Below are 21,377 nucleotides of genomic sequence, written 5' to 3'. Positions count from 1 at the left end.
GAAACAGGGTCTGTTGCAAATGGTGAACAGAAACAAAACTCAGGTAGGATGTCCACACATGTTTTGGAGTTAGATTAGATGTATGATATTGAATTACAATAGCTCTCTCATCAATGATATACATGCCAAGGCCCTGTGTAACAATTTCATTGAAATTTCGTACAAGAAATGGTGGTACGGACCCCATTACCTTACCTCCCGGAAGCAAAAAAGAAAAATAATGAAGGATTGAAAAAATTGTGTGGCATTAAATAAAAAGAGTAGTGTAGTGTGTGAATGTGACAAGAACAGAGGGATCCGAGTGGGTCTGAGCACATGGAGTCCCATATGCCCAACACAACCAAATCTCTCATACAATCCCAATGACCCAATCCGCCGATTGGTTTCCTTCTTGGAAACACCACCACCTCCCCTCTCTGATTCTCCACCACACTCTCTCAGGGCCACACCATCCATCACTAATTACGGAACCCTCACTAAAGCTGCAACACCAATCACCACCATATTAACAAACACTCATACATACATGCATCAATCATCTTTTCTTTTCACTCTCTCCCAATCAAAATTACAACATTTCTAAATCTTTTAATCCACCCCTACTAGTAAGTAATACCCTTTGTGTTCAAATAATCAAATGTAATTGCAAATGTTAAAAAGCTACTGCCTTCAAAATCTGTATAAATTACTTTCTCACAAACATCACCAGCTTTAAGCACCGTTCACTTTTATTTTTTTCTTTATCCTTTACTCACCATCAAATAATGATTTTCTTTTGGCTTGTACATCATATGATGGCTCAATTTTTATCTGTGTTCTGACCGTCAAATTTACCATCTGGGCAACTTTCTTTATGAAAAAAAAAACTGTCATTCAAGGCAGTTGATAGCTTTCGTTCGTATTACTGATTTTCTTACAGGCATTTATTGTTATGGATGCGACATAATCAATCATTTAATAAAATACTGTAGTCATGTTCAATTAACTTGTTTATCCACAGAACCAAGTTGTCCTGAATTAGCTAAGCAGAGTGTTTGATTTCCCTCAAATGACAAGTTGTTAGTTTAATATGGGTTGGGATTGATATGATTGTAGCATTGTGCATGATTAATTTGGCCTAAAAGGGTTAGAAGGGGGTTTTGTGGGGCTCAAGGTGGGGTCACTGGAAAGAAAACACGTGGCAGTCATGCGAAGGGTGGTGATGCAGATCATATGGCATATGAAAGAGAAGAGAAGAGAGTGGAGAGGCACATGGGTGGGTGTTAGGTTCAAGGAATTCATGTGAGCACATGTGCTTTCTTCCCTTTGTTTTGTGTCCTGTGGGACCATTTTTTATGCTCTCACATCTCCACTCCTCAACGGGGTTGCATTTTCAGTCACACTTGTAAACTTTATACTTTCACCTTTACCTCATTTCAATCTTACTAGCTAAGAATCCTCTCTTTCCAATGCCAACACACACTTCATAGACTATTACCATCATGCATGTGTTTAACATGTTATAATCAACCTTAAATATTTCATCTGTTCTATGATCCTTGGAAGAAAACAAAGACAATAAGCAATGAAAATGTAACATAATACTAAATGGTAAAAACTGATAGCATAGATGTGTGGTTACTGCATGAAGAGGAGGTAAAAAATTGATGAGGTGGAAGAGGGTGTTGGTGTGGAGCGTGAAGGCCACCTCATTGCCCCAATCCAAAACTTGGGGGCTTCTTCTTCTTGTGTTGTGAGGCCAAAACCAGTGGGGCCAGCTTCGTTGGCATTGACATTTCTAGAGCTCAACAATAATTTAACATCTTTCTTCCTCCCACCCTCCCTTGTTTGCAGCCACCACAAGACAACCTCACCTCTCATATAACTCCCTCACACATTAATCTTTCTTCTCTTCTCCTCTCTCTCTCTCTCTCTCTCTATCTCTCTCTTAACCCTCTTACACACACATCACATTACTACTGCTACTACTGCTACTGTCACCACCACTGCTACTACTTCTACATGTCATCATCCATGGAACAAGAAGATAACACCCCAAAGCACACTATCATACCCACATTCCTCAGAAAACCTTCAGACGACCAGGCCAACTCCGCCGTCTCCTCTCACAAATCTTTGCATGTTTTCCGCCACAGCAGGAGGCGGTGTAGGAAGGAACTCACTGCGAAAGAGCCTGCCAAGGAAGGTGATGAAGATGAGGAGAAGGAAAAAGAAGAAGATGAAGATGGTGGTGACGTTGATGACAGAGAAGAGATAGAGAGGAAGATTCATGCATTGCAGAGGATTGTGCCTGGTGGGGAGTCATTAGGGGTGGACAAACTCTTTGATGAAACTGCTGGCTATATTCTGGCCTTGCAGTACCAAGTCAAAGCCTTGAGGGCTCTCACTGGTTTCTTTGAGAAGTTGGAGAAGGAGAAGACAAAGTTTGGAGGTTGATATCATCGTCAAAATGAATGAATGAATCAATAATCCATGGTGATGAAGCTGCTGCATGATGGATTATGGAAGCAGCAGCCTAGGTTAGGATCTTTTGGTTTTTCCCACAGACCCTTTAGTTAGATATTTTTTTCTTTTTCTTTTTACTTTTAATTTTTCTGTTCTTGGCTGTACTTTTGGAGGTTGGGATCAAGGAAAATGTCTCCCATGTTCTTAGATTTTCATTTTTTTATTTTTTATTTCGAAGTTCTCAATTTCTCACTGTGTTCTTTTGATGATGACTTTATTATCTCTCTATATATATATATATATATATATATATATATATTATATATATCCTGAAAGTTGATAATGTTACGCCGCAGATTAGTGTTAGAGAATTGATTTTGGGGAAGTGTTGTAGGAATCTTAAGGTGTTGGATGACGATGATGATGATGATCTGGAGTGAAGGTAGAGTGGGTGGAAGTGTATGACATTATGGTGTGTCTGTGGTGGATGTACGTGGGCTATGTGTGACAGGTTTTTTTTGTTCATCTCGGTCCAGTGGGCCAGTCCTATTTGGTCTTAAAATCTGGATGAGATCAGAGGTTTTTAAAGTAACATGGCACATACACATGTTGGCATTGGTCACTTTCTCTTGTGAAAACTTTGGTTTGGGGATTTTGGAATAGGGTTCTTTGACTTTTTTGGCAGTTAGCCATTACTACCACAATAACTTACACTTACAATGCGGTATACACAAAAAAGAGACCACCCCACTTGAATTCAATGCTTTTAAATTTCACATGCCTCAGGATCATCTTCCATGATTTAAGCTAAAAGCAACCATCCATTATGATCACTCTTAACTCTCTTAATTCTTTCCTTCCATCTTTCTTTCAAACATGGAACACCAAATATAATCACAACTCTCTCAAACCAAGAAAACGTTTTCAAGCAGTGATTTTGTTCTGGTGTACATCTGCAGCAAGATTCCAACAAAATCATTGTTTCCTTAAATTTAAGAATGTGATGTCCTATGAAAGAAAAACAAGTTGGAATTGAGGTGATGGTAATAATGAGTTAAAACCAAGGGTGCTCTGAGAATACAGTTACAGGCACTTGCACTGCAATCTGTGTACTGTTTTGGAGATCCAACACATTCATCTGCATTCTCCAATTGCCAACTTCCTGGAGCAGTCACAATCACAGTCACAGCCACCACAATTTTTTGGAGAATCATGAAAAGCCTTATTGGGCATGTGCACAACTACAATGTGTATCCATCACTACACAGAAACCATGCATAAATGCTGCATCGCCATCAAGACAGATCATGCAACTTTATCTCATCTGCATAATATATTAACCAAAGATCACATTGATATATATAATGAAGATTGTTTCATGTACGAAATTCTAGGAGATTAGCATTCCCGTATCACTTATATGAGTGTCGGTATCACTTCATCCACTGGAATAAATTTTCATAATTATGGACTGAAAATAGATTAACTATGGTAAGGAAATTTAGCAGAAATTAAAATTATACAATTTTGACATAGTAATTGAATTACTTAAAATTAGGACATTAAATTCTATCTAAAAATTAAGAATTTGGAATTCTTTATATTATTATGAATCTAAAAAATTCTTTATATATCTAAAAAATTCACACATAATATTAACTATAATTTTTTTCCAATGATAATTGGGAAATTTTTAACCTGTGAAAAAAGTCTTACAAATATAAGTCAATTTTTTCTTTTGACGAATCTTGACCAAAAATTAACATCATGATTGAAAAAAAAAGATGAATTAACAATTATTTGATATTTAAAAAATAATTTTACATTTAATGGTAACTAAAATAATTTATATTCAAATTAAAAAATATTAAAGTTCACATTATTAAAAAATGTTATAATTTTTGTTTATTGTTAACAATAAAATTAAACATTACGTTAGTTAGGTTTGTTTCTTAAACGTGAAATTAACAGGTAAAAGTAATAATTAAAACAAAAAATGGTTGTATTTAAGAAAAATAATTGACAGTTCCGTTTTAACAAAAATGATGGAGATTTAGATTATAAAGCAAACCAAATAATTTCAATCTTACGCAATAGACACGTTGGATAATTTGTGGCTTGGGCCTATTGGGCTGGAATAAAATAGTTGCAGAGAAGTAAAGGACTGAGAAGATTACTATTGCCACCCGTCAACACTGTTTAAAATTCCCGTTTTGATAAAATGATGAATACTATGTTTGTACCGTTTATTCAAGACAATGATGAATACCATATTTCTACCATTAATAAAATGATGAATATTAACGAACTTTTTTTAACATATTTTGCAATTAATTAAAATGTGTCAAAAAAAATATAAAATGTAAATTACACTTTTACATATGAAAACACAACTTGTAGGCGCTAGTATATCTACTTTTTTCAGACAGTAAAAAATAATTTTTTTTTCTGAAAAGCTTGATATTATAATAATTATTGAAATAAAAATTACTAAAAGTTATATTACAATTATAAATATATTAATATAGAAAACAATAACGAAATATTTCTTATTAACTTTTACGAAGTTATAATTGACATATCATAGTTGTGTTTATCATAGCAATTTAATATTATATTATGGCAACATATTATATTTTTCTTCCTTTTCTTTTTCAAGTGACTACAAGTTACGATTATTTGGTTTTTGTATGTTATTTTGGTTTTATCTATTGATTGATACATGACATGATAGTTCAAACTTTAGTTAGAATTTATTCCAAATATGAAATGAATAAAAAAAAGTTAGAGGGTAGAAAAGGCATACACATTTTTATGTTTTTTAATAAATTTTCAATCTATAATTTTTTGTTGCAAGAAAAAGTATATTGTTACACCGATGCAATTTGACACGCTGGCGCACCAGAACCGGAATACAACCTAAAATCTGAACCGTTGGTTGATGATTCTGATCTCTTACTTTCTGTGTTCTTCTGCCTTTTCCATCAGAAAAGGTGAAAAGAAAATGGTAAAGTTAAAGATATTTTTCACATACACTACTGAAAACCCTAGTCACATATCGTTCCCTAAACACAAACCTCTTCTTTCCCTTTTACGGAAAATCATCTCCATTTTTTTCTGGAAAATTCATCTTCCGTTCTCGCTGACACTACCGCACACTCTCTAAACGCCTTCACTCGCTTCGTACTGTCCTTACACATCCGCAATAATATGTTTATATGTATTTATATATTGCTAATTTTGTTTAGTTGCTTGTATAATTCGATTCATAAGTTACTTTTTACAGTTTATTTTTCATTATTTTTCAAATTATTGGCAAGAAACAGCGTGTTCATTCTCGATTTTGATTTCTGGCTTACTTAGTTGATGAACTGACAGCGTGCTATTTTTCTTTGTTTTGCAGAATCAGCCATGGCGGATGACGGTGTTGCCAACGGCGGCGTAGATGATCAGTACGGTGAAGAATCGGCGACGAAGATTGAAGTGTTGCAACGCGAACGCGATGAATTGGTGAACGAGAACGCCTCGAGGAAGGAGGAGATCAAGAAGCTGACGGCGGAGCTTGACATTTTGCGAAGAGATGGCGCGGTGAATAGCGAGAAGATCGAGGAGATGCAGCGAGAGGTGGTGCAGTCGCGCGACGCGGTGAAGGCGGCCGAGGTTATCGCGGCGAGGGCAGCGGACCTGGAGACGGACGTGGCGAGGCTACAGCACGATTTGATATCGGAGATGACTGCGACGGAGGAGGCGAGGGCGGATGCTTCTGAATTGAGGAAGGATTTAGGGGAGAAGGAGTCGTTGGTTGAGTCTCTGGAGAAGGAACTGACAGCTTTGAAGAAGGTAAAGGCAGAGGGTGAGGTTAGGGTTAGGGATTTGGAGAGGAAGATTGGAGTTCTGGAAACCAAGGAAATTGAGGAAAGGAACAAGAGGATTAGGTTCGAGGAGGAGATGAGAGATAAGGTTGATGAAAAGGAGAAGGAGATCAATGGTTTCAAACAGAAGTTGGTGGAATTGGAGAAGGTTACTGCTGAGAAAAAATCTGAGTTGGAGGAGTCGGTTAAGCAGAAACTAAGGTTGGAGGAGGCACTTAAAGGATCTGAGGAGAAAGTAGCGGCTTTGGAATCAAGTATTCTTCAATTGCGTGAGGAAGCAAAGGAAGCTGAGAGGGTGATTTTATCGCTAAATGAGAAGGCGGTTAAGACTGTTGAGAATATTGATAGAGGTTTAAATGGCATACATGATGAAGGGAAAGGATTGAAGTTGCAGTGGCCGGTGGTGGCAGCAGGGTCTACAGGAGCTGTTGTTGCGGCGGCTGCCGTAATCTATGTGTGCTATGGGAAACGGAAGTGATTTCATATGACCAATCATCGATTGGAAGAGGAGGTTGTAGAGGTTAGATTTACCAGCCCTTTAGTCACAGATATGCTGCAATTTTGTTTGTCATAAAATAACTCTTCTTCTCTGGCTTTTATTTTTGAAGCCTGTGAAATTTTTATGTACGTTGAAGTTGGCATACTTGTTTGATTGTTAGTTTCCTTTCACGAGGATCGAACCACTGTGTGTTGCATTTAATAAATAGGTTTCAAAATTGATATTAGATGTTTCTGTGTTTAGTTTCACCTTATTTGTTTGGAGGATAGGCATTCGGCAGTGCTGGCAGTTTAAGGCAGCACTCGGCAGTTTCGGCAGTTTCTGAAGTTGATTTCTCTGTAATTTGTCTTTTCCAGTGATTCTCACAGCATGTCTTTGAATGTAGAACCCACCTGGTGAATCATATGATCTTTTAGGATTAAATGATAACACTGATTTGTTTGTGCTGTTGCCCAATTGCCTTTTTGTCTTGCTTGGTGTCATTTTGGTTGGGTTTGATGACTTTGGAGAAGTCACTGCAATGTGCTCAGAGAGAGTTTTTCTCTTTCTGGTCTTGTTCCTTTTTTTTTCATTGCTTATACCCCATTTGTGGCGATTGTATTCCGAAGAAGTTCGGATTTAGTTGAAAGTTTTTTCAATTGTAGTTGACTTGTTTGGGGGTACGAAAGCGTTGGCTTGCATTGCTCCCTTTCAATCCACCCTTTAATATTTTCTATTAGTTTGAATAGTACTATCAAACCATTTGCTTTAAGTTAAAGAGACACAATAGTCCATTTTGTTAGTTTTAATATGAATGTCGAACAGTGTCGTTAGATAGATACTTTTAGATACTTTTGAAGGAGTTCTTTAGGAGGCCAAATTCTGTGTCGGTAACATGTTTGTTGCAATTTATCTTGGTTTCTGCAGTGAGGCACAATGAATTTTGTGTCTTTTTTAACCTAAATCCAATGCGCCAATTATTTGTATTATCTATCTTTTAATTTGATTCTGATGTGTAAGATTCCATACCCCAGAAAACTGCACCAAAAATCAAGTCATTAGTTTTTAGAACACGCTTCTTAGGTTTACGGTTCTTTTTAAATAGTCATTTTACCAAAAGGAATGAAAATGGAAACAAAGCTACTCTAAATTACATGATAAGTAGAATGATGATTTTCCGTTTTGAATTGGTGAGTGTGTGGTAAGCGGAGAGAATTGTAGGTGGTTAGGTAGTATCAGCCTTTAATTTTTGGGCCCAGTACCAGGCCAGGATAAATCTTATCACTAAGACCACCTTTCACACTTGCATCGCGTTTAGGTGGCTGAAAATAGATACAGAGAAATAGAGCAACAACATGAAAATATTCTTTTATACTCTATTTGACGGCGAAATTGAAAGGAGAGAGATATTTGTATCCGTTTCACAGACAATAATATGAGGGAAATGACTCTTTTCAATTTTACTTTTCTAAGAATCAGATAAATTTCTTACAACAAAAAATATGTTGATAAAAATTCGGAAGGTAAAAAGTTATATTTTGTTAATTTTTTAAAAACTTATTATTTTAAAGTCTATCTTTTACTCGACCTGAGTAGTATAAAGTATTTTCTTCTCATTTTTATTTGTCCAAATACACCCCTCTTAGCTGTTTATTTTATTTATTTCCTTTTATCTGACTTATTTATCTAAAAAGTGTTATTTCTAACAAAATTGTATGGTTACGTTAGATAGATTACTTTTTTTTATTGGATTATAAATTTTCTAATTTCAATTTTATACGAGCCCAACTTAAATTATTAACGCCGACATGGAGCTTTTGAACTATATTTGTGTAGTTTAATTTTAAATCACTAAACTAGCTCAAGTTGAAAATTTTATTGATGGTATAAATTCCCATTGTAACCATCAAAATTTTCCTTTTTTACTTTAAAATTAGTAAGCTAACCCATGCACGTGCAATGATCTTTACATATGTATCCACACGATTCGTACGTATTAAAAATTGTGAAAAAAAATGCTAGCAGTACATTTTCAATACACTCATTTTTATTATTGATTAAGATTTATTAAAAAAAATTAAAATCATAAAAATTTTATAGCCGAAAGTTAAGATGGATTACTTTGATAAATAGTGTAGTGTAAAATTATAATTATTCATGAATTATTCGAGTCTAATTTTTAAAATGTTCCACCAATTATTTTGTAAATTGACCGAATCTTAAAACTTGCGATGGCAAGTTAAAATTAATTTGGTTGGGTTTGGGTTTAGTAATAGTTAATAGGTTATAAATCTTTATTTAATGATTATAAAAACGCAATTGCATAAAGTGTTTAATATGTCACTACATGGAAGAAAACAATAGACTAGAAAGGCGTGAAACTGCTCAGTGTAAAATATCACAAAATCAAAGAAAATGTAAAAATGGACAGAAAGTAATTTTTAATATAATGTGAGATAATAAATTGTTGTTAATGGAACTCCACAAAATGCCACAACTGAAATGTAGCATCTGTTTGTCGTTTTTGAAATGAAACGAAGCAGGAAAGCAGAGTAGAAATAGAAGATGATGCCCCTCGAAGAATGTGCAATGACTCCTCCCTGTAAACAATTCAAAATGCTTCAAACTATAATAGTCAAAAACTATTTTACATTATCAGTTAGTACTATTAGATTTGTTCATTTTTTATAAGAATGATCATAAAAAAATCATGCTAAAAGTAATTCCTAAATTGATTGATTGCATACTAAGTTCACAAAAATAATCATAAGTTTACAAAACCAATCTCTGTCTAAGGCTGTTGATTCTTGATGAGCATCCATGAGTATATACTGTTGTTGAAATCAATATAGCATAGTTCTATTTTGACTTGTTTTCAGATGTACTATTGTTATATTCATCTACTTCAGTTCAACACTCAACCTCAAGTCTTCATTTGTGTGACAACTTATTATTGTCTAGGTATTCACGACAAATTAATACACAAGAGTATGCTATATATAAAATTTAGTTTTAACATCTAAATACAATTGTTTTTAAATATCATCTAAACTAATAAACAAGGTCCCTCTATGTATATAACTTTTAATTTTAATGTAATAAAAAAATATATCAAAATAAACCTTTATGCTTGGATCCAATAAAGCACAACAGCTCTAAAGCATTACTATTTCCATAAGCTATTGAAACTTAACAAGACAAAAAGCAAGAAAAGATTCTGATGCCAACCAGACTGTTCTCTTTAGTGGGCAACACAGTCTTAAAAAAGGGGAAATGTAATGTATAATAATATAGTGAAATACTTTCATTAGGTATACATGTTTGAATTAAGGTTCATATGAGCCCTTTGAATTATCTGATTGAGGTTTACTGACCTTGAATTATCTATGACCACCCCTCATAATCTCAATGAGTCCACAGCAACTTTTCCAAGAGGAGATTTCCCTTTGAGCCATAGGGACAGTGGTCTGTCACAGCAAAAAAAGAATATGAAATAACAAAGACAACTGCATAACCAAGCACACTTGCTATGTCTGTATGAAACTATCATAAAGTGTAAATCACCTACCAGATTTTCATTGCTTTCAGCATCAGGAACAACACTAGGTGATGGTTGAAATGACTCCTTGGCACTTTCATAGGATGACTCTTCTAGACCACCTGATGATTCCTCTACTTTCTCTTCCAAACTTTGCTTCAAATCCAATGATTTTTCAATTATGGTTGGAGTAACCTTGTCACTCTCACATGATTTTGGAACACTTGTCTCCGAAGTTTCCACTAAAGAAGACTCACCACAAACATTTGCTTCCTCACCTGCAGCATGAAACACAACATTCTTCTCCTCTTCTGCAACTTCAGTCTCTCTCAATCCTTCATTCCTCGAAACTGAAGGATACAAGTCTGTTTCCTTAACCCCGTCTGGATCAGATTCAAAATCTTCATTAAATTCTAACATAACAGTGTCTGATTCCACTGTGTTCTCCACATGAGCATCTTTCACAGTATCAGGCTCAAAAGTCTCAGACACTACTGATTCCGAAACATCCTCTCGTGTCTCTTCAACTTTGCCTGACTCAACCAGCATCTTATTCTCCTCATTTTGCGGTGCTTCCTCTTCATGAGTGATGACAATATCACCATCTTGGGAATCATCAACTTCAACGGCCACCTCCTTATTTTCACTCAAAGATTGTGATTGTGCTTTATGGTTGTCTTGTATTGTTCCGTTCACAAATCCTTCCATTTTCTCGGTGTTGTTTGCCGAAACAGCTTCCCCTGCAGGCAAAAAGAACGAAGCTTTATAACTATCCTCCTCAAATACTAGAAAAGATACAATAGCTTAGCAAATGGGTGCCATAAAACCTTTATGTTGCATGAGTAGCCTAAACCAGTATTATGTTTATTGTTATTGAATGAAAAACAAAAAGAAAAGTAACCAGAAAAAACACAGGAAAACCAAGAAGAATGTAGAGAGAAGAGATGGAGAAAAAGAAGAGAAGTAGGTGGGGATGGTAGATAGATGGAGAGAGAAGAGTGAGTGAGTACCTTGGATTTGATGAGGAGGAGAAGAATGGTGGTTGAGAATGGTCCAAGTTTTGTGTTTCTTTGGTTGTTTTGTCTTTCTTCTTGAAAAAGAAGGCATAGATGCTGACTGGTTGTTGCAGAGAGCAGAGAATGGTGGATGAAGATTGGTGGTGTCAATGGCAATGAAAATGGTATGTGATTTCCCTTTCTCTGCTTCTTCTGTTTACTCATTATAAAGAAAAAAAGTGCCTTTAAATTGAATTGAAACGCTCATGGAGGGAACTCAAGTGATGATGAGGCTTACCACTACCATCATCACTGTTCAATTAAACTACCAATTACTTCAACAGCTTTGGCAAAATCAAAAAATGATCATTTTCAAAAAGAATTATAAAAATGGTCCAAAACAAATTGTAATATGAAAAATGATATTTTCATATACACAAATTTTTTTACATTCATTTCATTCTATTTTTTTTTTACTTTTTTTTTAAAATACAAAACTTTACATTTATAACATATAAATATAAAAATGTATCATAATACAGTTAATCTTATAATATTTTGACATGAATTTTGAATCACTCAAATCAAATGGTATGAATTTGATACGACTTAAGCGTGATATAATTGTTTTTAAATTATAATTAAAATGTTGATAATTTGATATACATTGTGTTGAATTGTCAATTTGATTCGATTTTATTATAATTTTTTTTAATTTTAATTAAAGTCGAAAGGAAACACAATTTATTTATTTTTACAATATTTTAAAACTTGCATTATTTTTAAAAATTTTGAAAAATAATGCAATATTTAAAACAGGTTTTATAGACCGATTACTAACTAGAAAACAAAAACCTTAGTTATTAATTTATAAAATATTAATTTTTAAAACTTAAAGATTGTCCTGTAAATTATTTAAATTTTTTAAATATATATATATAAAAACTAAGGAGGGCAGTGAAGCCTTCTAGCATAAGTGATGCCTTCCAAGGTCTGGTCTCTTCGGGATCCTTAAACTCGAGGGTTGGATAAGCAAACCTGGTCAAAGAATAACTATTTTGATTAAATGAAGTGGGTCAACCTTTTTTTGGAAAAAAAAAAGATAGCACCCAAGAAAGGAAAGAGCGAGATGATTGTTTTTGTTGTTTCCTCGAAGCGAAGATCGTTCGCCAAGTGAATGAAGTGGGTCAACCTCTTTTTGGCTTCGGCCAAACACTTTTTCTCGCTGGTCGATCTTTCTAAAAAAAAAGCGATGCGAGAACGTATTCTCTTATCTAAGCCTCTTCCCTGTTTCGCTCCCCCATCGTTGATGGTTCAGCCACGCCCGGTGCCACGAAATGATTTAGAACTACGACGGGTCGAAATGCATTTGGTTCTTTCTATTCAATAAGTATTGCATGACCGAATAATTCAAAGAGGGGCGCATTGCAGGGAGGGTCCTTTTAAATAGATGACTCGTCGGGCCGTTGGAGCGGCTCAAGAGAAAGGTTCTTATCAAAACCAACTCTATCCATTGGAAAGAAAAAGGTAGCACCGAAGAAAGGAAAGAGCGAGATGGTTGTTTTTGTTGTTCCCGCGAAGCGAAGATCATTCGCCAAGCGAATGAAGTGGGTCAACCTCTTTTTGGCTTCGGACAAACACTTTTTCTCGCTGGTCGAGCTTTCTACAAAAAAAGTGATGAGAGAACATATTCTCTTATCTAAGCCTCTTCCCTGTTTCGCTCCCACCATCGTTGATGGTTCAGCCACGCCTGGTGCCACGAAATGATTTAAAACTACGACGAGGTCGAAATGCATTTGGTTCTTTCTATTCAATAAGTATTGCATGACCGAATAATTCAAAGAGGGGCGCACTACAGGGAGGGTCCTTTTAAATAGATGACTCGTCGGGCCGTCAGAGCGGTTCAATAGAAAGGTTCTAATCAAAACCAATTCTATCCCTTGGAAAGAAAAAGGTAGCACCGAAGAAAGGAAAGAGCGAGATGTTTGTTTTTGGTATTCCCGCGAAGCGAAGATCGTTCGCCAAGCGAATGAAGTGGGTCAACCTCTTTTTGGCTTCGGCCAAACACTTTTTCTCGTTGGTCGAGCTTTCTACAAAAAAAGCGATGCGAAAATGTATTCTCTTATCTAAGCCTCTTCCCTGTTTCGCTCCCCCATCGTTGATGGTTCAGCCACGCCCGGTGCCACAAAATGATTTATAACTACGACCGGGTCGAAATGCATTTGGTTCTTTCTATTCAATAAGTATTGCATGACCGAATAATTCAAAGAGGGGCGCACTGTAGGGATTGTCGGGCCGTCGGAGCGGCTCAACAGAAAGGTTCTTATAAAAACCAACTCTATGCCTTGGAAAGAAAAAGGTAGCACCGAAGAAAGGAAAGAACGAGATGGTTGTTTTTGTTGTTCCCGCGAAGCGAAGATCATTCGGCCAATCTCTTTTTGGCTTCGGCCAAACACTTTTTCTCGCTGGTCGAGCTATCTATAAAAAAAGCGATGCGAGAACGTATTCTCTTATCTAAGCCTCTTCCCTGTTTCGCTCCCCCATCGGTGATGGTTAAGCTACGCCCGGTGCCACAAAATGATTTAGAACTACGACGGGATCGAAATGCATTTGGTTCTTTCTATTCAATAAGTATTACATGACCGAATAATTCAAAGAGGGGCGCACTGCAGGGAGGGTCCGTCTAAATAGATGACTCGTCAGGGCGTCGGAGCGGCTCAACAGAAAGGTTCTTATCAAAACCAACTCTATCCCTTGGAAAGAAAAAGGTAGCACCGAAGAAAGGAAAGAGCGAGATGGTTGTTTTTTTGCTCCCACGAAGCGAAGATCATTCGCCAAGCGTATGAAGTGGATCAACCTCTTTTTGGCTTCGGCCAAACACTTTTTCTCGCTGGTCGAGCTTTCTACAAAAAAAGGGATGCGAGAAGATATTCTCTTATCTAAGCCTCTTCCCTGTTTCGCTCCCCCCATCGTTGATGGTTCAACCACGCCCGGTGCCAAGAAATGATTTAGAACTACGACGGGGTCGAAATGCATTTGTTCTTTCTATTCAATAAGTATTGCACAACCGAATAATTAAAAGGTGGGCGCACTGCAGGGTGGGTCCTTTTAAATAGATGACTCGTCAGAGCAGCTCAACAGAAAGGTTCTTATCAAAACCAACTCTATGCCTTGGAAAGAAAAAGGTAGCACCGAAGAAAGGAAAGAGTGAGATGCTTGTTTTTGTTGTTCCCGCGAAGCGAAGATTTTTCGCCAACCGACTGAAGTGGGTCAACCTCTTTTTGGCTTCGGCCAAACACTTTTTCTCGCTGGTCGAGCTTTCTACAAAAAAAGTGATGCGAGAACGTATTCTCTTATCTAAGCCTCTTCCCTGTTTCGCTCTCCCCATCGTTGATGGTTCAGCCACACCCAGTGCCACGAAATGATTTAGAACTACGACGGGGTCGAAATGCATTTGGTTCTTGCTATTCAATAAGTATTACTAGACCGAATAATTCAAAGAGGGGCGCATTGCAGGGAGGGTCCGTCTAAATAGATGTCTCGTCGGGGCGTCGGAGCGGCTCAAGAGAAAGGTTCTTATCAAAACCAACATTATCCCTTGGAAAAAAAAGGTAGCACCGAAGAAAGGAAAGAGCGCGATGGTTGTTTTTTTGCTCCCGCGAAGCGAAGATCATTCGCTAAGCGTATGAAGTGGGTCAACATCTTTTTGGCTTCGGCCAAACACTTTTTCTCGCTGGTCGAGCTTTCTGCAAAAAAAGCGATGCGAGAACATATTCTCTTATCTAAGCCTCTTCCCTCCTTCGCTCCCCCCATCGTTTATCGTTCAGCCACGCCCGGTGCCAAGAAATGATGTAGAACTACGATGGGGTCGAAATGCATTTGGTTCTTTCTATTCAATAAGTATTGCATGACCGAATAATTCAAAGAGGGGCGTACTGCAGTGAGGGTCCTTTTAAATAGATGACTCGTCGGAGCAGCTCAACAGAAAGGTTCTTATCAAAACCAACTCTATGCCTTGGAAAGAAAAAGGTAGCACGAAGAAAGAAAAGAGCGAGATGGTTGTTTTTGTTGTTCCCGCGAAGCGAAGATCATTCGCCAAGCGACTGAAGTTGGTCAACCTCTTTTTGGCTTAGGCCAAACACTTTTTGTCGCTGGTCGAGCTTTCTACAAAAAAAGTGATGCGAGAACGTATTCTCTTATCTAAGCCTCTTCCCTGTTTCGCTCCCTCCATCTTTGATGGTTCAGTCACGCCCGGTGCCACAAAATGATTTAGAACTACGACGGGTCGAAATGCATTTGGTTCTTTCTATTCAATAAGTATTGCATAACCGAATAATTCAAAGAGGGGCGCACTGCAGGGAGGGTCCTTTTAAATAGATGACTCGTCGGAGCGGCTCAACAGAAAGGTTCTTATCAAAACCAACTCTATACCTTGGAAAGAAAAAGGTAGCACCGAAGAAAGGAAAGAGCGAGATGGTTGTTTTTGTTGTACCCGCGAAGCGAAGATCGTTCGCCAAGCGAATGAAGTGGGTCAACCTCTTTTTGTCACCGGCCAAACAATTTTTCTCGCTGGTCAAGCTTTCTACAAAAACAGCGATGTGAGAACGTATTCTCTTATCTATGCCTTTTCCCTTTTTCGCTTCCCCCTTCGTTGATGGTTCAGCCACGCCCGGTGCCACGAAATGATTTAGAACTACGATGGGGTCGAAATGCATTTGGTTCTTTCTATTCAATAAGTATTGCGTGACCGAATAATTCAAAGAGGGGCGCACTGCAGGGAGGGTCCTTTTAAATAGATGACTTGTAGGGTCGTCGGAGCGGCTCAACAAAAAGGTTCTTATCAAAACCAACTCTATCCCTTGGAAAGAAAAAGGTAGCACCGAAGAAAGGAAAGAGCGAGAAGTTTGGTTTTGGTATTCCCGCAAAGCGAAGATCGTTCGCCAAGCGAATGAAGTGGGTCAACAGCTTTTTGGCTTCAGCCAACACTTTTTCTCGCTGGTCGAGCTTTCCACAAAAAAAGCAATGCGAGAACGTATTCTCTTATCTAAGCCTCTTCACTGTTTCGCTCCCCCCATCGTTGATGGTTAAGCCACGCCCGGCGCCACAAAATGATTTAGAACTACGACGGGTTCGAAATGCATTTGGTTCTTTTTATTCAATAAGTATTGCATGATCGAATAATTCAAAGACGGGCACACTGCAGGGAGGGTCCTTTTAAATATATGACTCGTCGGGCCGTCGGAGCGGCTCAAGAGAAAGGTTCTTATCAAAACCAACTCTATCCCTTGGAAAGAAAAAGGTAGCACCGAAGAAAGGAAAGAGCGAGATGGTTGTTTTTGTTGTTCCCGCAAAGCGAAGATCGTTCGCCAAACGAATGAAGTGGGTCAACCTCTTTTTGGCTTCGGCCAAACACTTTTTCTCGCTGGTCGAGCTTTCTACAAAAAAAGCGATTCGAGAACGTATTCTCTTATCTAAGCCGCGTCCCTGTTTCGCTCACCCATCGTTGATGGTTCAGCCATGCCCTGTGCCAAGAAATGATTTAGAACTACGACGAGATCGAAATGCATTTGGTTCTTTCTATTCAATAAGTATTGCATGACCGAATAATTCAAAGAGGGGCGCACTGCAGGGAGGGTCCTTTTAAATAGATGACTCGTCGCAGCAGCTCAACAGAAAGGTTCTTATCAAAACCAACTCTATGCTTGGAAAGAGAAAGGTAGCACCGAAGAAAGGAAAGAGCGAGATGGTTGTTTTTGTTATTCCAGCGAAGCGAAGATCATTCGCCAAGCGATTGAAGTGGGTCAACCTCTTTTTGGCTTCGGCGAAACACTTTTTCTCGCTGGTCGAGCTTTCTACAAAAAAAGCGATTCGAGAACGTATTCTCTTATCTAAGCCGCGTCCCTGTTTCGCTCACCCATTGTTGATGGTTCAGCCACGCCCTGTGCCAAGAAATGATTTAGAACTACGACGAGATCGAAATGCATTTGGTTCTTTCTATTCAATAAGTATTGCATGACCGAATAATTCAAAGAGGGGCGCACTGCAGGGAGGGTCCTTTTAAATAGATGACTCGTCGGAGCAGCTCAACAGAAAGGTTCTTATCAAAACTAACTCTAAGCCTTGGAAAGAAAAAGGTAGCACAAAAGAAAGGAAAGAGCGAGATGGTTGTTTTTGTTGTTCCTGCGAAGCGAAGATCGTTCGCCAAGCGAATGAAGTGGGTCAACCTCTTTTTGTCTTCGGCCAAACATTTTTTCTCGCTGGTCGAGCTTTCTACAAAAAAAGCGATGTGAGAACGTATTCTCTTATCTAAGCCTTTTCCCTTTTTCGCTCCCCCCTTCGTTGATGGTTCAGCCACGCCCGGTGCCACGAAATGATTTAGAACTACGACAGGGTCGAAATGCATTATGTTCTTTCTATTCAATAAGTATTGCATGACCGAATAATTCAAAGAGAGGCGCACTGCAGAGAGGGTCCTTTTAAATAGATGACTCGTCGGGCCGTTGGAGCGGCTCAAGAGAAAGGTTCTTATCAAAACCAACTCGATCCCTTGGAAAGAAAAAGGTAGCACCGAAGAAAGGAAAGAGCGAGATGGTTGTTTTTGTAGTTCCCGCGAAGCGAAGATCATTCGCCAAGCGAATGAAGTGGGTCAACCTCTTTTTGGCTTCGGACAAACACTTTTTCTCGCTGGTCGAGCTTTCTACAAAAAAAGTGATTCGAGAACGTATTCTCTTATCTAAGCCTCTTCACTGTTTCGCTCCCCCCATCGTTGATGGTTAAGCCACGCCCGGCGCCACGAAATGAATTAGAACTACGACGGGTTCGAAATGCATTTGGTTCTTTTATTCAATAAATATTGCATGATCGAATAATTCAAAGACGGGCGCACTGCAGGGAGGGTCCTTTTAAATAGATGATTCGTCGGGCCGTCGGAGCGGCTCAAGAGAAAGGTTCTTATCAAAACCAACTCTATCCCTTGGAAAGAAAAAGGTAGCACCGAAGAAAGGAAAGATCGAGATGGTTGTTTTTGTTGTTCCCGCGAAGCGAAGATCGTTTGCCAAGCGAATGAAGTGGGTCAACTTCTTTTTGGGTTCGACCAAACACTTTTTCTCGCTGGTCGAGCTTTCTAAAAAAAAGCGATGCGAGAAGATATTCTATTATCTAAGCCTCTTCCCTGCCCCCCATCGTTGATGGTTCAGCCACGCCCTGTGCCACAAAATGATTTAGAACTACGACGGAGTCGAAATGCATTTGGTTCTTTCTGTTCAATAAGTATTGCATGATCGAATAATTCAAAGAGGGGCACACTACAAGGAGGGTCCTTTTAAATAGATGACTCGTCGGACCGTCGGAGCGGCTCAACAGAAAGGTTCTTATCAAAACCAACTATATCCCTTGGAAAGAAAAAGGTAGCACCGAAGAAAGGAAAGAGCGAGATGGTTGTTTTTGTTGTTCCCGCAAAGCGAAGATCGTTCGCCAAGCGAATGATGTGGGTCAACCTCTTTTTGGCTTCGGCCAAACACTTTTTCTCGCTGGTCGAGGTTTGTACAAATAAAGTGATGCGACAAAGTATTCTCTTATCTAAGCCTCTTCCTTGTTTCGCTCCCCCCATCGTTGATGGTTCAGCCACGCCCAGTGCCACGAAATGATTTAGAACTACGACGGGGTCGAAATGCATTTGGTTCTTTCTATTCAATAAGTATTGCATGACCGAATAATTCAAAGAGGGGCGTACTTGAGGGAGGGTCCTTTTAAATAGATGACTCGTCGGAGCAGCTCAACAGAAAGGTTCTTATTAAAACCAACATTATGCCTTGGAAAGAGAAAGGTAGCACCGAAGAAAGGAAAGAGCGAGATGGTTGTTTTTGTTATTCCCGCGAAGCGAAGATCATTCGCCAAGCGATTGAAGTGGGTCAACCTCTTTTTGGCTTCGGCCAAACACTTTTTCTCGCTGGTCGAGTTTTCTACAAAAAAAGCGATTCGAGAACGTATTCTCTTATCTAAGCCGCGTCCCTGTTTCGCTCACCCATCGTTGATGGTTCAGCCATGCCCTGTGCCAAGAAATGATTTAGAACTACGACGAGATCGAAATGCATTTGGTTCTTTCTATTCAATAAGTATTGCATGACCGAATAATTCAAAGAGGGGCGCACTGCAGGGAGGGTCCTTTTAAATAGATGACTCGTCGCAGCAGCTCAACAGAAAGGTTCTTATCAAAACTAACTCTATGCCTTGGAAAGAAAAAGGTAGCACCAAAGAAAGGAAAGAGTGAGATGGTTGTTTTTATTGTTCCCGCGAAGCGAAGATCGTTCGCCAAGCGAATGAAGTGGGTCAACCTCTTTTTGTCTTCGGCCAAACACTTTTTCTCGCTGGTTAAGCTTTCTACAAAAAAAGCGATGTGAGAACGTATTCTCTTATCTAAGCCTTTTCCCTTTCTCGCTCCCCCCTTCGTTGATGGTTCAGCCACGCCCGGTGCCACGAAATGATTTAGAACTACGAGAGGGTCGAAATGCATTTGGTTCTTTCTATTCAATAAGTATTGCGTGACCGAATAATTCAAAGAGGGGCGCACTGCACGGAGGGTCCTTTTAAATAGATGACTTGTCGGGTCGTCGGAGCGGCTCAACAGAAAGGTTCTTGTGAAAACCAACTCTATCCCTTCGAAAGAAAAAGGTAGAACCGAAGAAAGGAAAGAGCGAGAAGTTTGTTTTTTGTATTCCCGGAAAGAGAAGATCATTCGCCTAGCGAATGAAGTGGGTCAACCTCTTTTTGGCTTCGGCCAGACACTTTTTCTCGCTGGTCGAGCTTTCTACAAAAAAAGCGATCCGAGAACGTATTCTCTTATCTAAGCCTCTTCCCTGTTTCGCTCCCCCCATCGTTTATGGTTCAACCACGCCCGGTGCCACGAAATTATTTAGAACTACGACGCGGTCGAAATGCATTTGGTTCTTTCTATTCAATAAATATTGCATGATCGAATAATTCAAAGAGGGGTGCACTACAGGGAGGGTCCTTTTAAATAGATGACTCGTCGGGTCGTCGGGTCGTCGGAGCGGCTCAACTAAAAGGTCCTTATAAAAACCAACTCTATGCCTTGGAAAGAAAAAGGTAGCACCAAAGAAAGGAACGAGCGAGATGGTTGTTTTTGTTGTTCCCGCGAAGCGAAGATCGTTCGCCAAGCGAATGAAGTGGGTCAACCTCTTTTTGGCTTCGGCCAAACACTTTTTCTCGCTGGTCGAGGTTTGTACAAAAAAAGCGATGCGACAACGTATTCTCTTATCTAAGCCTCTTCCTTGTTTCGCTCCCCCCATCGTTGATGGTTCAGCCACGCCCGGTGCCACGAAATGATTTAGAACTACGACGGGGTCGAAATGCATTTGGTTCTTTCTATTCAATAAGTATTGCATGACCGAATAATTCAAAGAGGGGCGTACTTGAGGGAGGGTCCTTTTAAATAGATGACTCGTCGGAGCAGCTCAACAGAAAGGTTCTTATCAAAACCAACTCTATGCCTTGGAAAGAGAAAGGTAGCACCGAAGAAAGGAAAGAGCGAGATGATTATTTTTGTTGTTCCCGCGAAGCGAAGATCATTCGCCAAGCGAATGAAGTTGGTCAACCTCTTTTTGGCTTCGGCCAAACACTTTTTCTCGCTGGTCGAGCTTTCTACAAAAAAAGCGATTCGAGAACGTATTCTCTTATCTAAGCCACTTCCCTGTTTTGCTCACGCATCGTTGATGGTTCAGCCACGCCCGGTGCCGCGAAATGATTTAGAACTACGACGGGGTCGAAATGCATTTGGTTCTTTCTATTCAATAAGTATATCATGACCGAATAATTCAAAGATGGGCGCACTGCAGGGAGGGTCGTTTTAAATAGATTAGTCGTCGGGCCGTCGGAGCCTGACTTCTTAGGGAAAAAGAACTGAAATAACTTCCTTTTTCTGAAGGAGTCGTCATTTTCTATCAGGAACGCTATGTCATTGATAACCCCGATGTATTTTGGATGCTTGAAGGCCCCGCTAACCCGAAGTGATTTAGTAAGATTCTTTTTTA

General features: G+C 38.9%; 3 protein-coding genes across 6 annotated transcripts; 2 read left to right on the top strand and 1 right to left on the bottom strand.

Moving 5' to 3' along the window:
• Window positions 1-1,664: 1,664 nt before the first annotated feature.
• On the top strand, window positions 1,665-2,654 carry LOC108337555 (transcription factor PAR1). Its single transcript, XM_017574110.2, has one exon. The coding sequence runs from the start codon at window positions 2,002-2,004 to the stop codon at window positions 2,434-2,436; it is 435 nt and encodes a 144-aa protein (XP_017429599.1). The 5' UTR covers window positions 1,665-2,001; the 3' UTR covers window positions 2,437-2,654.
• Window positions 2,655-5,434: 2,780 nt separating this feature from the next.
• LOC108336318 (peroxisomal and mitochondrial division factor 2) lies at window positions 5,435-7,042 on the top strand. 3 transcript variants are annotated; one of them, XM_052880040.1, is made up of 2 exons: window positions 5,435-5,452; window positions 5,849-7,042. In XM_052880040.1, exon 2 carries the CDS (start codon window positions 5,857-5,859, stop codon window positions 6,793-6,795), a length of 939 nt encoding a protein of 312 aa, XP_052736000.1. In that variant the 5' UTR covers window positions 5,435-5,452; window positions 5,849-5,856; the 3' UTR covers window positions 6,796-7,042. The 3 variants fall into 3 exon arrangements, with proteins under 3 accessions (XP_052736000.1, XP_017428222.1, XP_017428220.1); XM_017572733.2 differs by lacking the exon at window positions 5,435-5,452 and adding an exon at window positions 5,463-5,628; XM_017572731.2 differs by lacking the exon at window positions 5,435-5,452 and adding an exon at window positions 5,647-5,665.
• Window positions 7,043-9,156: 2,114 nt separating this feature from the next.
• On the bottom strand, window positions 9,157-11,511 carry LOC108337360 (uncharacterized). 2 transcript variants are annotated; one of them, XM_017573873.2, is made up of 4 exons: window positions 11,344-11,511; window positions 10,364-11,073; window positions 10,170-10,262; window positions 9,157-9,395 (listed from the first exon to the last, which is right to left on the bottom strand). In XM_017573873.2, exons 1-3 carry the CDS (start codon window positions 11,438-11,440, stop codon window positions 10,176-10,178), a joined length of 894 nt encoding a protein of 297 aa, XP_017429362.1. In that variant the 5' UTR covers window positions 11,441-11,511; the 3' UTR covers window positions 9,157-9,395; window positions 10,170-10,175. The 2 variants fall into 2 exon arrangements, with proteins under 2 accessions (XP_017429362.1, XP_017429363.1); XM_017573874.2 differs by lacking the exon at window positions 11,344-11,511 and adding an exon at window positions 11,161-11,324.
• Window positions 11,512-21,377: the final 9,866 nt, after the last annotated feature.

Source organism: Vigna angularis, chromosome 7 (assembly GCF_016808095.1).
Source record: "Vigna angularis cultivar LongXiaoDou No.4 chromosome 7, ASM1680809v1, whole genome shotgun sequence".
In the NCBI taxonomy this organism is placed as follows: Eukaryota; Viridiplantae; Streptophyta; class Magnoliopsida; order Fabales; family Fabaceae; genus Vigna; species Vigna angularis.
Note: the sequence above shows the minus strand (reverse complement) of the source record. Positions and strands in the feature narration are given on the sequence as shown.

Coding starts and splice junctions, on each gene's coding strand:
- LOC108337555 (XM_017574110.2), top strand. CDS start 2,002: ATGTCATCATCCATGGAACAAGAAGATAACACCCCAAAGCACACTATC.
- LOC108336318 (XM_052880040.1), top strand. CDS start 5,857: ATGGCGGATGACGGTGTTGCCAACGGCGGCGTAGATGATCAGTACGGT.
- LOC108337360 (XM_017573873.2), bottom strand. CDS start 11,440: ATGCCTTCTTTTTCAAGAAGAAAGACAAAACAACCAAAGAAACACAAA. Junction 11,074..11,343: donor TCCTCCTCATCAAATCCAAG/GTACTCACTCAC, acceptor TTTTGCCTGCAG/GGGAAGCTGTTTCGGCAAAC. Junction 10,263..10,363: donor CTGAAAGCAATGAAAATCTG/GTAGGTGATTTA, acceptor TTGCTGTGACAG/ACCACTGTCCCTATGGCTCA.